Source organism: Chinchilla lanigera, unplaced genomic scaffold, assembly GCF_000276665.1.
Source record: "Chinchilla lanigera isolate Chin_1 unplaced genomic scaffold, ChiLan1.0 scaffold00037, whole genome shotgun sequence".
Classification (NCBI taxonomy): domain Eukaryota; kingdom Metazoa; phylum Chordata; class Mammalia; order Rodentia; family Chinchillidae; genus Chinchilla; species Chinchilla lanigera.
This window is the reverse complement of record NW_004955438.1, coordinates 21,188,375-21,207,921: the sequence shown is the minus strand read 5'-3', so window position 1 is coordinate 21,207,921 and position 19,547 is coordinate 21,188,375. Positions and strand designations below refer to the sequence as shown.

The 19,547-nt window shown below is 44.7% G+C and overlaps 1 protein-coding gene across 2 annotated transcripts in view; it reads right to left on the bottom strand.

The window, feature by feature from the left end:
- Evl (Enah/Vasp-like) overlaps window positions 1–9,161 on the bottom strand; it is a 99,897-nt gene extending 90,736 nt beyond the window's left edge. The window contains exon 1 of one of the 2 annotated variants that reach the window (XM_005390426.2): window positions 9,076–9,161. In XM_005390426.2, the coding sequence (XP_005390483.1) occupies window positions 9,076–9,098 (23 nt within the window). In that variant the 5' untranslated portion in view covers window positions 9,099–9,161. The remainder of the gene's footprint in view (window positions 1–9,075) is intronic. The other variant, XM_005390428.2, reaches the window with a different exon arrangement.
- Window positions 9,162–19,547: the final 10,386 nt, after the last annotated feature.

Here is a 19,547-nt window from a genome sequence, read left to right as displayed (position 1 = left end):
GGAAACCAGGCAGGGCGCCCTGCGAGGGAGGCCCACCTTCCTGCTCCCAATTCTCTTTCCTGGTGCCCCTGATCTGCGTTCCTGTGTCCATGGTCCAGAAGCAGTCTTCAGAGAGAAAAGAGCTCCAAGTTTTCATGTTTTAGTTTTTTTTTTTTTTGGTACCGGGAATTGAACTTACAACCTCGTGCTTACCTGGCAGGCACTGTGCTGCTGAGCTATAACCCTGGCGCTCAAGTTTTCATGTTTTCTCCAGGGATTCTGTGTCAGCGAAAGTAGTGGTGCTTTCTGTCTTGTAGCACTTGTGTTGATGAGGAAGGAAGGCAGGCTAGTCTCAGAGAATGACATAAACGAGAGCAACCCTGCCTTTGGCAGGCTCTGAATGGGCTGACTGGGGTGAAGGCAATTCCTCTTACTTATGAACAAGTATAAAATGAATCTCGGCCGGGCATGGTGGTGCACGCCTGTAATCCCAGTACTCAGGAGCCTGAGGCAGGAGGATCATTGCAAGTTCGAGACCAGCCTGGGCTACAAAGTGAGCTCAAGTCCAGCCTGAACTGCATAGCGAGACCCTGTCTCAAAAAGACAAATAAAAAATAAAAAATAAAAATAAAAGAATTTCTGAGATCCGAATGACTAGGCATGCAGGAAGGAACCAAATCTAAGCACAGGAAGCAGTGTGAGTTCTGGGCCTAATGGGCGTCTATACAAGCCTCTTGCTTTCACACACCTGGCCTCCCTGTGCCTCACGGGGTGCCAGGTGAATCCAAAGCAGTTATAACAGCACTTTTCATGTTCCAGCGCCATTGACCTTGCAGAGCTTGCCAATGGCCACTCTTACTCTCCCTGAACCACTTTTCTGCAAATAAAATCTTTCTATTTTTCAGGTGCAAAGCTAAGTCTCAGTATACTGAAATGATCTGCCTAAAGTAACACAGCAGCACTGGAACTGGAGATCCTAGGCTTCTGAGCTCAGACACTTCCCACATCTTCTACCAAAGGGAATTGTAATGGTTGATACACTGTGTCAAGGTGAGCAGTTCAGAAGCTTAACTAAGTAACTCAGCAGTTCTGCGTGGGTGTAGAGGACATGCCTTATGCCCTAGGGTTGCTGTTAAGTTCCAGGATGTTGTAATTCATTGTGTCAACCTGAGAAGTTTAATTAAGTGACTCAGCAGGGGCCCAGGGTCCTCATTTTGTACCCTGAGCCTCTTGAAGAGCAGGGCAGGGAGATGATGTGTGTGCTACACCTGCCCCAGGGAGGGTAGACTGCTTACAATGTAAGGGAAGAAAAGAGGCTTGTGTCCCTTCCTCCTGTTGCTTTTGCATCTTCTGCTGCCTTGAACTGTTGCCCCTCTGCCATGCCACTCTGCTTTGGAGCCAGTTGATTAGGGACTGAAACCTCTACAAACTGTGAGCTAAATAACCTTTTCTCCTTTAACTTTGGGCGTCAGGGATTTTGTCCCAGGAGCGCAAGAGAAAAGTAAGTAACACAGGAATCTACCAGAATCAATGGTAGAGTCTTTAAAAATGCACACGCCCAGGTTCCACCTCTGCACGTCTGGGCTCACGAGGTTTGAGGAGTGTCCTAGCACCTGAGTTTAGATGGTGACGGGCCCTCCCAGTTGAGAACCAGTACACAGGATTCCCAAGGCTGAGGTCGCTCCTGAAGGTGCTTCACGAGCTCTCCTGCTGCCCAGGAGCCCCACACATGGCATCCCACCATAGCTGCAGTAGCTCCTCTTGTTGGAAAGCTTCTCTTCACTGAGTTCTCACTAGCAATGAACTCATCCCTCTTAACAGAAGAGACCTCACATGCCAGCCTGCCCAGTATTCCCCAAAGTAGTTCCATGGACCTTTATATGATGCTGGACCCTGGAGATAACAAGCGGTAACAGAGGCCTGGCCGTGGCCGCAGAGCCCTGGGAGTGCTGGGGAAGTGACACCGTGGTGGGCTCTGGCTGTATTGTCATGGCCAGGAAGTGCCATCACCCATCTGTCAACTTTGAGGAACATAATCAGTCTCAGAGTAGTGAATCCATGTGCCAACCCCGGTTGGTTCACTGCACCATAAACATTTCAGTAGCAAACAGGGTTATCATCTAAGGACTGATTTCTGGCCTTCTGAATCTGAACCCTCAGGAAAGGAGATTAGAAGTATCTGTCCTTAAATGTGTCAACTTTTTCCTGCCTCCGATCTGATTTCTACCTCAGGACAAGGGGCTAAGGAAATGCTCTGCTGTTTACAGTCAATTAAAGGGGTTTATTTATTGAGTATGTACCAAATACCAGTCTGTTGGCTAGATGTCTTAGAGATGCAATGTTATTTAAGCATAATAACTCTTAAGGTAAGTGATAGTCCCATTTTACAGACAGGAAAACTAAAGGACAATGAATTTAGGAAGTAACTTACTCGTGGTAGCAAGACTAATAATGGAAAAGGAGAGGTGCCAGCATTGTAAAACATCTAGCAGGGGTTTCCACAAATATTACTCATCCCCTAAGGGTGAAACATTTACCTCTGAAAAGTAGTGACCTTCAGGGCAGGGAGAAGTCATTAGTCATGGGCAAAGCAACGTAACTGAAGGGTGCGCCCCATGCATCTGTGTAAGCCACTTGCTTTCACACACCTGGCCTCATCCTGCCTCACGAGGAGCCCTCTGAATCCAAAGCAGCTATAACAGCACTTTTCATGTTCCAGCTCCGTTGACCTTGCAGAGCTTGCCCATGACCTCTCTTACTCTCTCTGAACCACATTTCTGCAAATAAAATAGTCCTATTTTTCAGGTGCAAAGCTAAGTCTCAGTATACTGAAATGATCTGCCTAAAGTAACACAGTAGCACTGGAACCTGGGGATCCTAGGCTCCCGAGCTGACTCTTCCCACACCTTCTACCTAAGGGAATGTAATGGTTGATACACTGTGTCAATGTGAGCAGTTCAGAAGCTTAACTAAGTAACTCAGCAGTTCTATGTGGGTGTAGAGGACATGCACCAGGGCAGCTGCCCCTAGAAAGAGGAGAAAAGTCTGTTCTGTTTTGTCAGCCCAGACGCACGCTGCACCCAGCTCCTGCTCAGACCCGCACTCCCTGTACGCCTTCTCAGTGGCTCCACTCCTCCAGCCCTGCAGCCCTGCCTTCCCGACGATCACCCTGGGAGCCTCCGTGACCCACAACCGCCCCCCCTGCTGGTCTCCTTGCTGGCTTCTCCCATGCTTTTGGTCTGCTTGTTCACACCTCATGAGGACAGCAAATTCCTCAGGCAGACTTGTGGCTGCATTTTAGACTATGGCTTACATTTAGTAGCTGACCAGGAAATGTTTGTTGAATGGTTGGTTATCCTGATACCAAAGCACCCCAGCTCTCCACCTCCAAAAGGCTGTACCCAGAGTTTCCAGGACCTACAGCTGGAGATACTCTGTAACTATCCTGTTGCTAGCAAGTCATATGGAACCAGCATAGTATTCTAGAATGTTCTGGGATTCATTCCTCTGGGTAATGAGTCCAGTTATGCTTATTTTGGTCTTAACGTAAGAGACTATCATTATATTAAGCAAGGAGTAGGGGATGGTTCCAAGGACTGTTTTAAAAAGTAGCTTCTGAAGCAGCTAAACATTGACTAAGCATCCACCGATCCCAAAATATAAAATGCAAACATTATAGCAATGTTTTTATCACTCACACACTTCTTTCCTATATATTATTCTCAAAACAGTCCTTTTTCCATGAAAGAAGTAATCAAAGCTGAGAGAAATAAAGGGACTTATTTATGGTCACAGCTTTTACATTTCCATTACAAAAACTGATGCTGTGTTTGGGCTCCGGATCCACAACACTGCCTCTTGTTGAGTAAAACTCACCAGTAACTGTAACGTGTATTTAAGAATGGAGGATAGCATAGGTGGTATTTGCTGCTTTGCTATCGTAAGAGCAAACTGTGTCCCACAACAGGAGAGCTGTCAGGTCAGTGAGGGTCATTAGTCTTCCCTGCACCTGCTTGCTCTCCCTGTTGCTCTCTCCAGCCAGGTGCTCTTACCGTCACTTGGTAAAAACCAAGTGGCTGTGGTCCAGAGGATCGAAGACAGAGTTATCGCAAGCTCCTCGCGTTGAGGGACTGTGACGGGTTGAATTCAAATTACATCAGTTGTCAGACCTTGAATGCCACCTCCTAGAGCTGACCGCATGCCAGCAATTAGTAGTGCTACAAGGTGATGATGGTACTCACTGACCTTCAAGAGCTCGTCCTTCAGTAGAGGAGAAAGACTCTAAAAAAACCAATCATGACATGACCATGCTTTTAGTAAGCGCTATGTGGAGAGGGGATGTGAGAGCTGTGGGGAGCAGGAGGAGTCAACCGCCTCTACTCTAGGGAAGCCTCACTCCTTTTCCCTTCCCTCCCCTCCCCTCCCCTGCCCCACAGTCCTGGAGTACGCTGTGACGGGCTCTGGGCTCCAGGAGAGGCTCTGAAAGGTTGTGCTGACTGCTAGGACAGACAACCAACTCACAGGAACTATCTGAAGAAGAAGGACCAAGCTGAAACTGACCAGCCCAAACCTCCATAGGTGGGTGACTTCAGGAGAATTACCTAACCTCTCAAAGCCTCTGTTTCCATTTCCTTCATTCATTTAACAAATACTTATTAACTACCTACTATGTACAACACACGAGGGATGTAAAAATGAAGAGTTAACAAAAAATTAAGATCTACAGCAGTGGTGGCGAACCTATGGCATGCATGCCACAGCAGCTGTCCATATCACTGAAAGCTCTAAAAGGTTCGCCTTCACTGATCTATAGTATATAGGTGGTGATATGCAATCTGGCTGTCAGTGCACAGAAACATTGGTTACTCAAGGAGTGACAGCAAAAGGGACCCCCAGAAAATGACAGGGACCAAGTTGGCTTGGGCTCTTCACACTCTGCTCCGGTGGGTGTTCTAGACTTCAGGTCCTCCCAGGGCCATGCCTTCTTACTCATTTCAATATTCTAGTGAAAGGGCAAGAAAGTTTTAACATTCCCTAAGACCAGATATAAATTTGAATTCATAAAGAGGGCGGGGCTGGGGATGCGGCTCAGTGCTGGAGCTCTTGCCTTGCATGCACAAGGCCCTGGGATTGATTTCCAGCTCCACCAAAAATTAAAATAGAATAGAATAAAATAAATTAAAATAAAATAAAGAGAGCTAGGTGGAGTTGAACCTCAACTCTTCTACAGTAACATTTTTGTTTAAAAATAAAAAATAAAACACAACAGACTCAAAATAGTAACTCCATTTTCATGTGACTGACACGTTGCAGTTGTGGATTTTAGATCTTGGAACTGGTGTTCTATATACTTTGTGGAAATAAGTCAAGAGAAACAGAGGTGTTTGATGTGGGTGCCATTTTCACTAGAAAAATGATGGGGAAATATCACATGTAAAAGTCTTTTATGTTGGCTTGATAAGCAAATGTAGTTGCCATTCTAGGTCTAGAGGTAGAAGGAAAATGATACAGTATTTCACAAAGCACCTAGAGGAGAATCTCTATAGTGTGCAGCAACAGGTAAACGTCTACTTAAAACTATGGGTTCAGTACACATCTTATCTAAGAGTTTTTTAAAGGTAAAAGCATCCTGGCTCCATAAAACAAACCAATAAAAAATAAGTAAAAAGGCAAGACTACAAGTGACCTGTGTCTAACCCAACAGCCAGCTAGAACAGCTTGTCCCGCTGTTAGAATATCATCTGGTAGTCAATGGCAGACAAAAGCCTTTCCCTGATCAGCTGCAAAGTGCTGGCCCAGACTCTCCAGCTCTCAGGTTCCTGTAACCCTCCAGGCCTAAGACTCAGGAAGCAGTAAATCATTACAACTACTAGCACAGCCTAGTGTGAGATCATCAGTAGAGATTCCCTGCGAAATGTGACAGTTCTTTGAACCCCAGCAAGAGGGATGTTCTGGATACCGCCCATCCTTCTCGGGAGGTCAGCGGGCTGCCTTTCTGCACGCTCTTCTGAACTAGCACACACCACAGCACCAACCTTAGGACTGCACCAAGCTAGCCAGACAGCTTGCTTGTTCTTCATTCCTTGTTAAATTCTTGTTAAAAATGAATCACATCAATTGCTTACTAAGGCTTTATTGTGTGTCAAGCAATTTTAAGCACTAAGGAAACAAAGTTAAAAACAGCTCTCGAGGAATTCATAGTCCCATAAGGAGTAACAGCATGTAAATGTGTGTCAAAATCAGGCTTCCTTTTAAAAGTGAATGTGGCCCTTTGCATCCTAAAGCATGTCCAAGTAACTCAATGGACTTGCCCCAAGAGTCCTCTTCTGCCTTTATATTCATGCAGAAAGAACTGCTATCGTTTACAAAGTTCACGCTATCTCATTTATAGCATTACAGATTTTCTTGGTGAGAACCCTAACCCTATTTTTCAGTTGGGACAACTGACACCAAGAAAGACACAGAGACCTGCCAAAGTATGAAAGGTAGACTGGCACAGCGAGGATTGTGAACAAAGTTCTCTGAATCTCATTCCCATATTTCTTTCCACTACTCTGCAAGACTTCCCTGGGAGAAACAGGGGCTGACTTGGCCATCGTTTAACCCCACAAACCTGCCTGGCCTTGGTCTATCGCCTGAAGAGCTGCTCATCCACGGATTCAACCAAGCTCAGATTTAAAAGGTTTAGAAAAAAGACACTGCACCTGTACCAAACAGTAGAGAGCTTTTTCTTGTTATTGTTCCCTAAACAATACAATATAGCAAGTACTTATACAGCACTTATACTGTATTCCATATTATAAAAGCTAAAGATGCCTAAAGAGATGTGCATAGGTCATACAGAAACATTACACCGTTTTGCGTAAGGGACTCAAGCATCCGCAGACTGTGCAACTGGCAGGGAGGTCCTGGAACAAACCTCCCGTACACTCCAAGGACGACTGCACGTGAACTGTTCCTTCTTGCTCCTTGCTTCTTTCCTACCCGTACCTCCACCTGTCTTTTCCCTCAAACTTCCCATCTCTGCAAGAGTTAAGCTGTCTGCTTTCCCTAACTCAATGGTTCTCCAAGTCTGGTCCTCAGACCTGCTGCATCAGAATCACCTGGGAACTTAGTAGAAATGTAAATTTTCAACCTCTCTCAGACCTACCGCATCAAAAATTGTGAAAGTGAAGTGTGACCCAGCAATCTCAGTTTTAATGCACTTTCCAGAGGCTGTGCTACATTCTAAAGCTTGAGAACCACCATGAACTAAGCTAAAAAGCTACGCTCAATAATCCCTGTGTTGCTGTTACTCCACCATGATCACCTGTCTGCCATGTACACAAACCCTGGGACTGAAGAAGAAAGCTATTTGCCTGGTACCAGGCTGCGGTTACAAAATGAATCACATCCAGTAAAATTCTTCTGGGGCAGTTTGTGCAGAAACCTGAAGCAAGAGGTAACAGGACTTCCATTTCTGGTCTACTCTCCGTAATGATGATTTCTTTGACTCAGCACTCTTCCACCTCATCAGACCCAGCTCTTGGCTCTCAGGCCAGGAGCCCAACACAAGGGGTAGGGTGTGTTACTGTGCACCCTTCCTCCCTAGCTATGAAATGTAATGAAAGGCTCCAAACTCTACTCAGGGTGGTAGCTAAGGCTTACTCCAACTACAGTAAATGCTAACAATAAAATACGAACTTCACAACTGTATTACTTTCTGCAGAACTCTTCCACAACTTGCATGAGGATATGCAATGCTAATTTTGAAACCAAGACTTGAACCTTGGACTTCTGATTTATTCCCTAAGGTCCTATCTACTATATAACAGGCATTTAATAAATTCTTGTTAGCTATCTAATCGAGTTCTCCTAAAACATGTCACCAGGGCATGCTGCCACATGGAAAGTCTCCTTCTCATAAGCTCTGTCCATTAGAAATAATTCAGAGACACTCTCTGAAACAAAGGATAACTTTCTGGATCCAAAGCATCAAGTTTACAGAAAAGGGCGGGGATGAGCTTTATACGCTGATTTTTCTTTGTGGAAATCTGATGATCTTCTCTCCTATAACCTTGGTTGGTTGAAAAGTCTCTAGTTTTCTCTTTAAAATAATGAAGGGGGCAGTTTCTTCTCTTATCATCTCAGTGTCTACTGCAGTAACATTTGTAGGGAACAAAAACGGCCTGCCGAGGGAAAGCCAAGGTCCTGCATGGCCATTCTCTTTGCCCGCCCATACGGTATTTATACTCAATTCTAAAATTCAGAAAAATTCCATTTGAAAAATAAGAAGCCATCAGAGGTCAGAAACAGACGCACACACGTATACTCTCGTCCATATACTCCAAGGAGGTGGAAACAGGCGCAAGAAGGATCCGATTACCCTCCTGTTCCGCCTCCTTTATTTTCATTTCTTAGAAACTATCTGTATTGGAATATCCTTTTCCACATTTGTACCCAGGGACAGATTCCCAGAGACAAGATAGAGGAAACAGAAGGAATAAGATTCACAAAAGATCTAATTTGGAACATTAATAATTATAGCAGCTGAAAAGCTTATGAAAGCAAAGGACCCTGTTAACAAAACATTATAAGGGCACTTCCCAGAAAGCAGCCTGGCCATGAGATTACCACTAACAGTAATGAGGGAAAAAAATCAAATTTCTACTATGCAGACAAATTTGGAAAATTTTTCACCTTCACTGCTTGGATTCATTTTTTTTTTTTTTTAAACAGCAGCAGATTGCATGAGTTTGACAAAGGAGGTAAAACAAAAGATAGCAAGAGTCTCCTTCTGGATAAACAGTTGCTATTCTGTATTCATAACTCTATACCAGCAAGAGCAGCTGAATGAGGCACAAGGTGGGGTCCTGGGCAGATTCACACATGATCAAACCAATTATCCACGCTGCACTTCTGCATGCTGTAAACACCCCTGACCCGCACCACCTCTGTGCCTCCCGTCCCCACGCCGGGATAAATCCCACCAAATGCAGACACAAACCCTTTTTTTGTATGTGAGAACCAGCCAGAGCCTAAGCTGTCATTACACAGCAAAAACCTAGCGAGAACAAAAACCCAGCAGCAGACTGATATAGGAAACCCAGAACATACCTGAATTCTTCAAATGCAAACATGACCTAGTCAGAGACAATTTCCTTAGATTGTATGGTGGCCTTTTTGGTACGGAGGACAACCATTTAGTTAGTCCGGTGGTGCAAAGTGCAGGAAAAAGAGGCGGGGTTTCCGCATCCCCCAATATTCTGAAGTAAAAGGCTTTCTGCAGACAGGGGCCTGCAGCCTCCAGCTCCGCCAGCTGCTGACGAGCGGCAGCTAACAGAGGAGGCAGCTAGAAAACCATGTGATCATTCCAGCAAGTCTGATTAATGCAGTGTATGCTTAGGCTTCAGGGTGGGAGCGGGATTAGTGTAGAGAAGTAAGTCCTGGGTAAATCATGTAACACATCCCACCCCTCCACCCCCGCTATAACCCTGTAGGTTGGGGCAAAAGGGAGAGGGTTTAAAGGAACGATAAAGCAACCTGTTCCATTGTGATGTGCCTAATTACCTCATCTTTCTGTGGCTGCCGCTGTTACCGTGATCAGGCTTGACCCAGGTTGTAAATGAGCATAGTATACGGTAATAGCCTCGCTATATTTCACAGAAAGCTGGTGTACTGAAAAATTCTTCCCAATTCTGCACTTAGCATAAGCTGCCTCTGAATCACGAAAGTCACAGTGTATGCCCACCACTTTACCATGGCCAATGTGACCTCGTAGGTCCCCTGTGATTAGCTATCTCCTTCACTTGATTACCCACTGACTGGAAGCGTAATGTGTACCATCAGTTCCTTGAAGTACAAAAACTGTGCTGTAATAATTTCAGAACAGAAGTTTAAAAAAAGGAAAAGAGATGTCAGCCAAAAAAGGAGAAATGTTTACCAGTTTGTGAAGCCCAGGCTGGCAAGATTTGGCAAGTGCGCTCAGCTGTCTTCTGAAACTCACCATGAAGGAGAATCTTCCACATTTGGATTGCAAATCTTCATAAAATAAGGGAGACAGCTCCCAAATGAAAACTTGTGAGTCACTTGACTTTTTCACAAGTGACATCGTCTCTAATTGGGCTTCTCCCTCAGCAGAGCTGCCCTGAGGCTGACCTTTCTCCCTCACCCATGCCCACTGCCTCAGCTCTGGCTTCACGCCCTCAGCCTCCTGCATCAGTAACTGAACTTCCTTCTTCTTTTCTGTCTCTAAAATCTGCCAAGGCAATTTTCCTAAATCCGATTTTTATGTCACCCTCTTTTAACCCTGCACTAGTTCCTCAGTGCCCATAAAACTAGGTAAAAGGCCTCAGCCTTGTGTACAGAGCCTGTTTCTTCAATTCCTCCTTCTATAAAAAGTTCCCCAAACATGGCAGAACCTCCTTTTTTGTGTCACTGACCCTGATGGGCCCGGTTATTTCCTTCTCCTTACACATGACCCTGTGCCACACAGGTATCTTGGCCGCTGGCTCTCCATGCGCTACCAGGATTTGGGAGCTCTCCTTCCTCCGCTGTGGACTGTGGCATCACACACGCATCCAGGAGTTCCAATACAGCAGGGGTGTCCACGCAGGATTCACATCTGTACTCCCAGTGCCAGGTCCAGTGCTTGACAAGAAGGGGTTATTCAGAAAGAGGTACTGAATGAACCTCCTTTTCTGTGTGAGAGGAGTGACTGGTGTCCAAGCTCACACGGCACTCTGGGATGAAGGTGACACTTGTGTGGTTCCCTCTGTCTTAGAGAGGATTCAGCATCCACAGCCTGACCTAGAGAAATGCAGGGACCAAGGGCCTTGGGGCAGACCGATGCATGGGGAGATCTGGGGGACGCCTGTGGTCCCTGGAACCACACAATCCCCAACTACACTGACCTGGAATGCCTTCCACAGACTCCCCGGCTCTCTGCTGAGCTTCTTGGCAGTACCTTGTTATCACAGCAAACACTGGGTATTCTTAGTCATTAAATAAGCCAGTTTTAAATCCCAGATCTGCCACTTACTAATTCTGCGATCGCTGGCAAACTATTGAAATTCTCTGAGCCTTAAATTCCCCATGCATAGAACTGTAGTAATAGGGATACTGCCCATGCCCTTCCCATGAGATTGTTATAAGGAACCAACAACACCTAAGTGCAAAAGCTCTTATCAAGTGTTCTTCACCATTTTTATTAACTCAGAAGACAGCCTCTTGCTGAACAGCCCTGACTACTGGAGGGCTCTTCTCCACAGTGATCCACCTCTGCTTACAGTGTCCTGTCTGCTCACTGGTAGCTCATTTAATCTGGGGGCTGAGGGGTCCTGTGATTCTCAGGTTAAGGAATCTGTATTTGTATCTGTGTCCCATTACCTGTGGATACCAAAATCTGCAGATCTCAGATTGTGTATATAAAATGGTGTGGTATTTGGATATATCTACACATATTCTCCCATATGCTTGAAAGCATCTCTTGACTAGTTGTTATCTTAATGCTATGTAGCGGCAATGTAAATGCTATGTAAATAGCTGTACTATATTGTTTAGGGAATGACGAGAAAAAATTATCTGCACATGTTCAGTATAAATGCATTTCCCAGCCAGGCATGGTAGCATACATCTGAAATCCCAGCACTCGGGACACTGAGGCATGAGGGTCACCTCTAGTTCAAGGGCAGCCTGAGCTACATAGTGAATCCAGGCCAGCCTGAGCTACATAGTGAAATCCTGTTACAAAAAAAAAAAAACAAAAACAAATAAATGCATTTCCCCTGTAAACATTTCAGCATTTTCCACCATACTTGGTTGAATCTATGTGTACAGAGGGCCAACTCACATGTGTATGTGTGTGTGTGTGCATGTGTAAAAATCATTGTCCTTGTCCTAGGTTTAAAACACAGTTCAGACCACTCAAAGCTAAAGAACAATTGTCTCAGTGAAATATGGTATTTTCATTTATCAAACTACCTGGGTGTAGTCATAGATGGGATGGAGCAAGGGCAGTAGGACTGAACTCTATGTAAGCTTGGAGACACCAGAGTATCCTCTTTCCAGTCCTTCACAGCCTCTGGACAGGCGGGTAAATGAAAGGTCCCCCATAATTATTTCTGACTGATGGATTTGCTGGTGGATGCATAAGGGAAAAACCTCCACCTTAGCACTCTCTGCAAAGTATGAAGGAAGACCATACTTAGTGTACTAATTTAGTTAGTACCTTAGTTAGTGGTACTAACTTCTAGCTATCTGGCCCGGTAGGCATTGTTCTGATCTGCTTTAGTCTGGTGGAGCCCATAAAGCAGGTCAGGTCCAATACGGAAGAGGCCCAGCGGGATGGAGGACCTCTACACACTGGGCCTGCATCTACTGTGATATAAGATGACTTACATCTCTGAGTAAGAGATTCTCTTACTCAGAGGGTTGGCTATAGCTTTCAGGATTAGTCATAGCATCCAGGTAGACGTAAGAGTTGGCAGAAATGGTGAAAAGCCGAATCCAAGTGCATTTTGGCACTGAGTGTATTTTACACAGAATTTCATGAGATACCCTAATTTACTGGTAAGAAAACAAGGGCCAGTATGGTTAAGTCACCTGTCCACTGTCATACAGCAGCTGTAAGTCCGAGCAACACCTCACACCACAGTGAGTCTAACTCCAGTGGGCCACACTGGTCTATGAACATCCACAATCCCACCACTCAGGCTTTCTCCTGGAGAGGACTTACTAAGTAGAATATCAAGCAGCCAGTGGCCCGTGGACCTGATGCTGTGACCCTTAGGGCTATTTTATCCAGTTGGCCTAGCCAATTCTCAGATTTCACGGTTGGTGAGACACCATTAAGTCCTGAAAACTGACTAAAGTACCCAAAGACTAGGGACTAGAAACCTGAACTGACAATTGGGATCCAAATGGGAAAAGGAGTCTGGGGAACCAAAGTTGGGCAGATCCTTGACCACCTGCTACTGAAATCACGAAAATACGAGGAACAGGAACTGAAGGAAAGGTCCCTGATGCCCACCAGCTCGTCTTCCCCAGAATACAACCTCGAGCCCCAAACACACTTCTGTGACCGCACAATGTTTTTATAAAGTCACGTCAGGTCTGAGCTCCCCACAAGGAATGCAGTCATTCTGCACGGCAAACGTATATTAATAAAAATAAACACTTAAAAAGAGAATTGGACAAAAAACTCCACAGTCCTGTGAGGTCATTTACCAAAGACTATGTGTTCATACTCCAGGACTCCATTTTCCTTTGTATCCTGGATATTACATTTTTAGCCTTTTATTTTTGAAACTAACGCTTCCATGGACTCCTAATATAAAAAACTGATACAAGTAGAAAGGTTCTAACTGGAGAAGGTGAAAGATCCCCAAGTTCTCTTCCTAGCTGCATTCCTGAGATGAGAAGCCTCCTAATTGGTTCCTGCTGTCACGACAGAACCTTCTTTGAGGCTCCTGGACAGGCAAGCTGCCCGAGAAGGAAACTCAAGACACTGGGTACAAACACACACATTGATGGAACCGTCTCCGGGGCTGACAGTTTGGGAAATTAGGAGAGGATATTTTAAACAGGTGTCCTTAGCTTAACCTGTACCTTGGAGGGGCAAGCACTATATCTTCTCAGAGAAACAGTCAACTTTCTAACAAAGTGAACTCACAATTTCTTAGTACGAAATCTCGTCACAGTTTCTCTGGAGACCCGCAAGTGGAGAGTTTGAGACCCTGACGTCCTATAGGTTTGAAATGGTAACCGAAGTTTCCTCTTGCATTTTTTAGGCTGTAGGCACACAGCCGTGATGTATGTGCTGCAAAATGAGAGCTGAGTGTATGAACAGAGCCTGCTGTGCCAATCAACTAAAGCAAGGATGCTACTTCTGACATCTATGGATATGCACATTCACTGCTACACTGTGTGGAGATGAAATAGAAGGAGACATAAATGGAAATCACTTACGATCACGACTAAAAATACTATTCTCAAAGCCTAAGCAAAGGCTTTTCCAGTGAGTAGGGGACTAAGTGGTAACAAGAAGCACTTGATAATGTCCCCAGAGCCTGCTTCTTCCTAGCCTCGCTTCTGTCCGCCTAGTTAAGACCATCTTCACTTCCCTGATCTCTCTGCCGAATTCCCTTTCAGCAGTTATCTGCAGAATAAAATCTCTGCTCCCACATTGGCACTTGGCTCCTCTGCAGCCTGACCATCCTGTGCTCCAGCCCACTTTTCATGCTTGATGCCCTGGACCTCTGGCATGGCCAGGTCTCCTCACTGACCTCACCCGCTGACTCATGGCATCTCTGCTTCTGCTCTCCTTGGTCCCCTACCCACAATACCTCTGTGGTTATGGAAAGGAAAGGTTATGAGTCCAGCTCTATTGCTACCTACCTGAGAAGCCTTGGGCAAATCCTTACTCAGCTGAGCCTCAGTCCTAAAATGGGGAAGATGGCACATATTGGGGGAGGATCCCGCAAAATGAAATGCCTGGCACACAGTACCCACAGTCAATGATAGCTGGTGTGATTATTTACGTTTCAAAATCCTATTCGTGTTGTTTCTGCTCTTGACCCAAACCATCCTACATGAGTCTCTAAAACTCTGGAATTCCTGCAGAAATCAATAACCATTTAAAACAATCTCACATATTGCCTGTGCTGAGTAACTTGGTCCACTGCCTGTCTTAGGCCTGTAAGTAGACAAGACTCACTGGGTGCAGAAGTGGGACGGGTAGCGGGGGAGCTCCGAGGAACTGAGCTCTCCATAACCCCATCAGACATTAATCCTCACCCTGGGAAATCTATACACAACCTAAGAAACAATAATGTGCCTGCTACACAAGGGTAACTTCAAGAGAAATCCACTATAATTCTGGGCCACCATGCCCAAATTCTCCTGTTTTTGAAACTGGGGGGAGCCCACTAGCACTAACCCTTATTTTTAGTCCTGTTTAAGCCTTCAGAAGGTATAAAACATTCCTAGGTATATATGGGAGGTCTCTGGTTACAAGTGTTTTGAATCCATTGAGTGCCCTTGAATTCCAGGTAAAAATGTAAAAGACAAACCTTGAATTGGTAGGAAACGCGTGAGTTTTACACTCTGAGCTGTCTTTCCCCAAATTATACAGTTCAACTGAACTTCTACAGTGATATTTAAGTTTAAAACACAAGTTTTAAATAAATCCATCCCTTAACTCTATTTTGAGAGTCCTATTTAAACTATGCTAACCAAAAAGCATTCTGTTATAAAGCAAACACAATTACAATATATTTTTAAACAGTGCTTGAAATAGGAGTTTACTGGTAATTATTTCTACATTTCAGTCTACATCAATCTCTTCTGTGAAAGAAGCATTCTCCAAATACCTTCCAGATTTATTGAAATTTATCCTTTATTTTCTCAGCAACTACCGGACAGGCTACTCTCTGGGCTGGGTACTATCCTAGGCACTTCAGAGAGAGCAGTGAAGATCAACCCTAGAGTTCCAGTGGTGACATTCCAATAAAGGAAGTCAGACGACAAACGAGTAAGAAAAGGAGTACAAAACAGAGCAATGTACCGGAGAGAGAGTCAGGGGACAGTCAACTTAGAAGAGGTGATAGACAAGGTACCTCTGAAGTACTGACATATAAGCCAAGATGTAAAAGACCAGAAAGACAGTCAACTTAGAAGAGGCGATAGACTGGTTACCTCTAAAGTACCGACATATAAGCCAAGATGTGCAAGTATCTGGGACAGATCATTAGGGCCAGGAGAAACAGCTTGTACAGAGTCCCAAGGTGAAGGAAACAAGCTTGGCATTCTTCCTTCTCTTAGGGTGGGGTGGAGCAGACAAGACAAACAGGAGAGAAGATGAAGACAGGGCTTTATTAGTCAGGAAGCCTCTGGCAACTTGTAGCAAGGAGAGCAATGTGATCTGCTTTTAATTTTTAGAAGGAAAATGGAAGCAGGGAGACTGGTTATAAGCTACTGCAGAAGTCCAGGTAAGAGAGAGTGGAGTTTGGACTCGGCCAGCAACAGCAAAGATAGAAGCTGGATTTCAGACTCGTGTTAGAGACAGTCCTCACAATTCAACTACTTCCTGTGGCTCTTGATTATAAATGAAGCACAGCAAAGACTGAAAACATTTCATATGAGATCAGCATATTTAGGATGGTATGGCCACAGACACCTGAAAGTATTTCAATGGGAAAATTAAGAATACACTAGCACCTAAAGCCAAAGGGAGTACAAACGCTGTGAAAGGAAGACCTTGTCTCTTCTTTACTATTCCATCCCAGAACCTGGCACACAGAATTGCTCATCTGTTGAGTTAATCAATCAGAGATCTGTGGACTTAGAAAGATTTCATAAGAAGATAAAATTGGATTAAGTCAGCAGTCCTCTTTCCCGTGCAAACATCAAATAATAAGACACATTATCCTTTTGAATGAATAAATATAGCTGCTCCAGTGTTACCATGATGTACTGAAATTTTCCAAGAAAGTCTTTCCAGGAATAGAGGGAGAATCAAGAGTATTAAACATGCAATGCAAATATATGTAATCAATCAAAAAAATTTACTGATCATGGCTGTGAGGCTAGAATTGCTCTATTCCTTAGGTAGAAGTGAGGTCAAAGAAGATGGGGCCATAGTTCAGGCTTTTCTTTGAAGGCCTTTTCAAAAGTTAAGCAGACCATCGTCTGTTGTAACTCAATCTTACACGTCCCCCAAATGGGTCATGCGCTGAAGGTTTGGTCACCAGTCCATGGTGCTATGAGAGCTGGTGGCACATTTGGGAGGCTGTGGTAATGGGAGAACGCTAGGTCACTGGGGACTTGCCCTTGAAATGATGTTGGGAGGCTGTCTCCTTTCTTTTTCCTTTTCCTCGTCCCTCCCTCCCTCCCTTCTCGGCTTCCGAGCCATCGTAGGTGAGCAGCCTCTTCCACTGTGCACTTTCACCATGAGGTACTGTGCTGCCACAGGCCTGAAGGAAACAGCAAAGTGACTGGGCTAAAACCTTCGAAACTGTGAGCCAAAATAAAACATTGCTCCTCATAAGTTATCACTTTTTTTGGTGGTAGTGGTGTTGGGGACTGAACCCAGAGCTCCATGCAAACTAGAGAAGAGTTCTACCACTATGCTGCACTCCAGCTATAACATGATTATCTTAGGTATTTTTATAACAGTGAAACTGACACCAAAAATTGGTACCAGAAATGGAGTCATTACTGTGACTACACCTGATCATATGGTTCAGAAACCTATAGAACTGGAATGTAGGAGTTTGGAGAAGCAGGCTAGAAAAAGCCTAGAATGCTATAAGTGGGAATTAATGGGGGTTGAGAAGAGCAGAACGCTGAGGGGAATGTGGACAGAAAAGGCTGTACTAGTGAAGTTTCAGATGGAAATGAAGACTCAAGTGGGAGTTGAGTGTTACATTCTGGTAGAGAACTTGTCAACATTTCATCCATGCCCAGAGACACTGTAGGAGGCTGATTTTAAAGGTGATGGATTAATTAATCCAGGAGAGAAAATTTCAAGGCAGTACAGGATTCAGGCAGTAGCATTGCTGGTTGCTTATAGCCAGACTTACAGTGAGAATTGAGAATAAAAAGGAGAGTGCAAAGATTGGAAAAACTTGAAGTTTGTCCAGAAAAGAGTATGTTTACATTGCAGCCAAGAAGGATGAATCTGCAAAAGTTTTATTTATTTATTTTTTTGGTACCAGGAATCAAACTCAGGACCTTGTGCTTGCCAGGTAGGTGCTGTGCCACTGAGCTATAATCCCTGGCCCTAAAGCTGCAAAAGTTTAGTGCCGTTAAAAAGAAGCAAAGTAGTTTGCACTGCTATAATAAGAAAATTGCCTTCAGGACATCTCAGGAATCATCAAGACCCCACCACTACAGGCTCAAAGACTTACTTGAGATGAGGCCCCTGCATGCACAGAGATGTCTAGGAAATTGTGTCTCCAGGATTTGTTTCCCATGTTTGGCTGTTTAGGTACTCAAAGGCCACTACAGCCATGGTTTAAGTGGGCCCAAGTACAGCTCAAGTCACTGGCAGACTCTGGCACTGTCCATGTGATGCTGGTTTTGCAGGTGTGCAGGATGCAAGATTTACAGGGTCTCAGAAGCTTCTACTGAGATTTCACAGGAAAGCTGGGAGGCCAGGCAGTGTGGCAGGCTCAGAGTCCCTTCAGGCAACCTTGACAGGGGGATACATGAAGCTCTAAGAGTGATGCCAAAGCTGCAATGAAGTCCTCAAGAAGTTGGGGATGCCAGGAACATGGAATGCCTGGCAAGGGAAGCTGCAGGCAGCAAGCAAAGCCAGCTCAAGGGACAGGCCATGTGGGCTGCAGCTACAAAGCCACAGAGGTGGGGCTGCCCAAGTGCTTGAGGGGTTCTATCCCACCAATGTGTACCAAGATGCCAGACACAGAGCCACAGGATTTAAGGTTTGCCTGCTGAGTTTCAGTTCTGCTTTGGTCTAACCCCTCCTTTCTATGCCCCTATTTCTCTCTTTTAGAATGGTGATATTTACCATGCTTCATTGTATCTGGGGAGCTTGTTCTTAGCTTATTATAAGTTGTTCTTTTGATTTTTGTAAGCCCTAAGAGTTTACCTTGAATCTTGGAGGGACCTTTGGTTTAGACTTTTAAGTAGGGCTGGAACTATCAAACTTTTTTGGAGGTCTAAATATATCCTGCATTATGAGATGGGCATGAGCCTTTGATGGCCAGCGGAAATATGTTAAGGTTTGGATCACAACTGTTCCCTAAAGGCCACGTGTTGACGGCTTGGTCATTGCCTGTGGCCCAACTAGGAGGCGGAGGAACCTTTAAGAGGTGGGGCCTGTGGAAGGCAGTTAGGTCAGTGGGCAGGTATGGGGGGATTTGCCCTTGAAGGGTAATTTGGATCCCAGCTCCTTCCTTCCTCTTTCACTTTCCAGCCACCGTGCGCAGCCTTTTCCACCATGTGCTCCCTACCATGATGCCTCAGTACAGGCCCAAAGGCAACAAAGCAAGCAATCACAGACTAACATCTCTGAAACAGAGAGCCAAAATAAATCTTTCCTCCCCTGAAGTTGCTTATCTCAGGTATTCTGTCACAGCAGACAAAAATCTGACTCACATAACCCATGTACTCCAAAAACGAAAATAATAGTCAGCAGTGGTAAATCAACATGTCAGGTACGTAAAGCTGCGGCACAGGATGTTTTATTTATTCTTTTAGTGTGAGCCTTCCTTTCTTCTTTTCATTCCTTTTTACTTTCTCACTCCATCATGAAGTTGCTGAATGAACTTGGCATAGCTTGGATGTGGTCCCAGCTCCATTCCTTATGAGTGAATGTACTCTGGCAAGCTGCTTTACCTGTCACCAGGTGTATCCTTCTCCCTCAAACAGAAATTATGAAGACTGGACACAATAATGGGATGCTGGTTTCTGTAAACTTTACGTGATCTACATGTCAGTGACAGTATTATTACTGACAAAAGATATCCCTTTCCACTTGATGTCATCTGGATGTTTATAAGGCAAGAACTTTCAATATTCACTCAAGCCATGTGTAATTACACGATATGTAAGTGTAACTTGTAACT